The 5,000-nt window shown below is 44.3% G+C and overlaps 1 protein-coding gene across 5 annotated transcripts in view; it reads right to left on the bottom strand.

Annotated features, from left to right (window-relative positions):
* casz1 (castor zinc finger 1) overlaps nt 1-5,000 on the bottom strand; it is an 84,699-nt gene that overhangs the window by 49,757 nt on the left and 29,942 nt on the right. Inside the window, exon 1 of one of the 5 annotated variants that reach the window (XM_047807261.1) lies at nt 2,944-3,374. The exons of 2 other annotated variants lie outside the window; for them this stretch is intronic. In XM_047807261.1, coding sequence (XP_047663217.1) covers nt 2,944-3,022 — 79 coding nt within the window. In that variant the 5' untranslated portion in view covers nt 3,023-3,374. Of the gene's footprint in view, nt 1-2,943; nt 3,375-5,000 lie in introns of those variants that run through there. 2 more of the 5 variants (XM_047807259.1, XM_047807262.1) reach the window with 2 other exon arrangements.

Here is a 5,000-nt window from a genome sequence, read left to right as displayed (position 1 = left end):
CAACTCAAATCAGTTTGGACTTTTTGTTCTGTGATTATTTAAGTTCCCTCGAACTAAAAAAAATAAGATTTTTTTATAAACCGTAAACACCTCTCACGTGGCCGATTCCTGTTATCAAACCCGTTAACAAACTCATTAAATGTTACGCCGAGGTCTATTTGTGATCTAATAAAACAGTCAACGGCACAAACCAATCATGCTTCATATGCAAACGAACAGAGGATGATGTCATACTGTGAAACTCCGAGTGTTTTACTTACTATAGTTTTTGAGAGTTAAATAAATATTTACTAGGATTCATTCGTGCAAATTGGGACTCGAATACCGAAATCTAATTTGGGACGAATGTTTTTCTTAGCAATGAACGTTAAAAAATGAAGTAAGGCTAATCTGGCACAGGAAAGTCTTCAGGGTGAAAGATTTGGGTTTGTTTTTTTTTTTTTTGTTTTTTTTTTGGTAACGTGATATTATCATTATTGTCTATTGTCTAAGACAAGACAAGAATAAGAAAAAGAAAGACTTGTAAACGGCTGTTTATAGCTGTCGGATGCTTACCGGAAATATTTACTCAGCAAAAAATGCGGTCATTTTTTTAAATAAGGAATTAATTTGTTGAAATATTGATAAATTGCTGTAGTATAAGGGGACTGAAACTTCGCCAAAATGACAAGAGATTGAGAAATGTTTATTCCTTACTTTAAGTTATTAATTTAAAAGAGTTTTAAAACAAGAGCATTGGGTTATAAATGACTCGGCCTAGCCGCAGCGCCCTGCGTGGGCGTCTTCTAGCCACAAGTATAGTGTCACTAATGATGTGGTAGGAAAAGCCTGGACTTCAACAGGTGCCACCAGCTACATGTTCATTAAGCAGTAGCAGCCTTAGTGTCAACAAGTCCAGTCTTCAATTTAACTAAAGTCGCTGAAAACCAGTGGAACTTTTTTGTTTTCAGGCGAGTTATAGAGGAAGAGGTTTGAGTGTGGCTGAGGCTTTCAGCGAGCAGAAACAAAGCCAAACAAAGCTCTTTCTGCAATATGAGTTTGGTTAGCCTGAGAGTTAGAGCATGAGTTATGGCTCCTGGGCTGCTGGGGAAGCTTGTATTTATGGGGGTACTGAGTGAGTGTTAAATCCCTGCTAAGAAATAAAGTCGTCCCTGAGCGAACCGGGGAAACATTTCACTCAGTCTAAAAGGTGGCTTGGAAAAAAAGGGTCTATTCCTCTTCTGCAGGGAAGCAGAAGTGCTATTCCTTATTCTGTGCTGCGAGGAAAAATATATAGAGATGGAGGGATATCAGATTGAAGTCGCATGAATCTTTAAAGTGGATTCGAATGTTGCTGAAGGCAAACATGCTCGGGGGATGCAGAAATGAGACCGGCACGCTTTCTGAGCGTGGATATCAAACGTATGCAAACCTGTTTGAGTGTGGTTTCAGAAAAAGAAAAAGAAAAAAAAAAAAACCAAACCCAATACCTGAAACTGCGCCAGTAACTTGCAATTGAATGCAAAACAAATTCTAGGAACATGCAAAGTGTCTCTTGCATCCCCTGTGGTTCCTTCACCTCTCCTCGAACTAAAAGCCTCCCTCTGTTGCACTCCCCCAACCCCCAAGCAGTAATCACAATTATTCCTTAAAAAGGCTCTATTTCTGCATTAAGCTAAAAGGACTATATCTTGTTCCACCCCTCTGAGTCAGGGCCGCCTCACTTACCCTAAGTATCTCAATAAATCAGCAGTTACTGTTAACATGTACTCCACAATTCAGTCATCAATCTCCCGCAGCTCAGAGCGAAAACAGGGGAAATATCTGCTTAGTAAAATCTCGCGCAAGCGTGTACACGGACGGAAACACGAAGACGCCTACACACACACAGACACACACACACACACACACACACACACACACACACATACATAAACACGCACACAAACAAACAAATCAATCCACCGGGACATCAGAGCCGTTGCCAGATCACTACAGAAATGTGAAGCCGATTCATGTCTGATCTCACCTTCACTCAGGGCTCAGGTCTTGTTGGCGTTAGAAACAAATCAACAAGGATGGAAAAAGATCAAAGACTCTGCACTCATCTGTATAAATATATAGGATTAGGGAGCTATAGATATTCAGGCCTTCCAGTGAGCCCATTATGGCCTGAAACTCGAGAGACTCCATGCAAATGCGTGTTTAGTTTTAACGACACTGTATTTATTTAACAAAAGGGAAAGTTTAATTGAGAGCTGCACCGGATTAATCCGGAACACCGCACATCCGAGCCAAACGCAGGCGTAAACGCAACGTTCCCTGGCACTCTGCAAAATCCTTAAAACATCTGTATCTAAGCGAGCGGCTGAGAGCTCACTCCATGCTAGCAGGGAGCCGCTTAGCTGGGCAAATAACACCACATGTCAGCGAGCAGGGAAATTCAGTGCCATCCTTCTTACAGGCCTGGGTGGTAATTAAGAACAACAATTTGAGAGAAAGAGTACACAATGGCTAATCCAAAACCAACAGAAAGCGAAAGCGCAGAAGATTAGACATCTAAACGATTAGTTCTCGAGAACTCTTCATTTGTTGAAGAATTAGGCCTGCTTTGTATATGTCACACCTGTGGAACTGGATCTGAGGCGAGTACTATACAAAGCTTTACATTGGTTTTCAACATTTTTAAACCAGAACACTTTGCAGTCTTATTCCACGTCTTCTATTTTTTTTTCCCAAAAAGTGAAAGAATAATCATTAGTTTTTTAGCAGTTCTGTGTGGATTGACCTGCACACAGTGTGGAATTATCACACATTCTGACATCACATCTGACTTAAGCAGCACTTCGGCCAGTATGCGAGTGTGTGTGCATGCACGCACGTGTGTGTGTGTGTGTGTGTGTGTGTGTGTGTGTGTGTCTAGAGTTTGCTGTAAGTGTGTGTTGTGTCTGGCTCGAGTCTTACCTGGCAAGAAACGGCCCTCCTGTTTGCGTCTCACCTCTCCCTGACGCTCGGGTGGAATTCTCTCCACGAAGCACGGCATTTTTTCCCCCCGTTTCCCCACACGCCTCCACGGCTAGGCTGCGCTCGCACTCGTCCCCACTCTCTCTCTCCTCTCTCTCTCTCCCTCGCTCCTTGTGTCTCTCGCACTCGTGCATGCAGCACAGATGTCAGGGCTGTGCGTGTTTACCCACTTTACCAGTAGGGGTCCTTCACCACCCTCTGCTCCCTACCTCTACAGCCGTTATGGAAAAAAAAAAGGCCCGGAAGAGAGAGCTAGACGGAGATAGAAGGAGAGATTGGCCACTTAAGCTGCTCTCTCCAGTGTGCCGGGCGCGTGGCTGACTGTTCAGGCTGGATGAGAACACGGCAGGCGAGCCCACTCCGCTAGGCTCCAGCCTCTCAGATTGAGTTACACAGAGTCAATGAGCGAGGTGCAGCCATGGGCAGGGGCAATATCATAGATACAGCAAGAGAGAGAGAGGGAGAGAGAGAGAGAGAGTGGGGAAAGGGAGGGAGGGAGAGACCATGCACTGCTGCTATTGACACTGATAACATGTGCCACAAACTCCACACTCGCTACACCGAAAGCAGATGCCCTGCTCTCACATTTCACCATCTCGTCCCATGATGGTGTTTTTTTTTTCCCCGAGTGATTGATTTAGGCAAAAAAACAAGCCTCCGTCGGCCTCATTGACACACGCCTGCCAGATTCGTAGGCTCCGAGTTATTGTTCAGCAAGGAATTTCAAGTTTCTCTCCTACATGTGGGCCACTTTTCACATCGCAATATTAATGTCAGGCCTCACAGCTGCCCTGATGACAGCTCTCTCCCGCTGAGACAGCGCATTCAGACAGAAGAATTTGAGACTAAGCCTCAAATTAATATCGCGAGCCGGACAGCCCCCAAACTGCACATTACCGTAAGTGGAAGGTTTCAAGGGTGACCTGAAAAACTATTATTCATCAAATACTAGGTGTGTCCGTCCCGAGCAAATAATGTGGGACAAGAGCAGGGCATAGACTTAGACGGGACAGTGAGCTGTGTGTGTGTGTGTGTGTGTGTGTGTGTGTGTGTGTGTGTGTGTGTGTGTGTGTGTGTGTGAGATAGAGACTTTTGTTTGCTCGTACCCAGAAATGAGCAGTGTGTACAGTATCTGTCTCTTATATTTTTATGCATGACCCCTACACAGTACATACATACATACATACATACATACATACATACACACACACATACACACACACGCTATCTGTGACAGAGTTAGTTCACACACTCCCTTTAGCTTTATTGAGTTCTGCTCATGTTTATGGTTTAACAGCAGCAGATTGTACCGTAAGCAGGACCGGGACACAGGTCTTGGGAGATGTGGCTCTTCCCCGTGGCCTCAGCATTCATTTGCTTATTGCACCGAACAGGATAATGACGGCTGCTAACAGGACGTGTTATCCTGGATCTCGAAGATAGTGCTGAATTAAACAAACTGACAGCGAGACAGGTTCGACTTGTTTTTATCACTTTTCAATAAACAGAATAAACAATGCAGGGTAGTGGTGTATTATTTGGAATAAAAAAAAAAAAAAAAAAAAAAAAAAAAGGATACGTCGACGCGTCTTTCATTGAACCGTCTGAACATTTCGGGGTAATTTCTCAAGCTCAGCCGGATACAGAAGAAGATAATGACTTAATGACTTCTGATTTCTGAACTGACTCCCCATGTGCTCGACATTGTGCTGGCGTTTTCTGTTAAACGTACACCTCTGCTGTCATTGTGCTGGATTTGCCCTGTTCTCTCTAAATGGCTTTTCTGACAACTGATCTGTAAATACAGCCACATCTGCAAGTTCCCCTTCTTCTGTCCCTCTCTCCCCTCTGGTCTCTGTCGCCCTCCCCTCTTTAGTAGCAGCAACCCGGACCTTTACAGCAACACACACGTACACTTCCACTGTGGTCCGTTAGCCCCCACCGCTGCACACCGCCCTCCCCCACACCATTCTCCATTCCCTGTGCCACTATAAAAA

This window comes from Tachysurus fulvidraco, chromosome 23, assembly GCF_022655615.1.
Source record: "Tachysurus fulvidraco isolate hzauxx_2018 chromosome 23, HZAU_PFXX_2.0, whole genome shotgun sequence".
Lineage (NCBI taxonomy): Eukaryota > Metazoa > Chordata > Actinopteri > Siluriformes > Bagridae > Tachysurus > Tachysurus fulvidraco.
The sequence above is the reverse complement of the archived record's forward strand: the minus strand, read 5'-3'. Positions and strand labels throughout refer to the sequence as shown.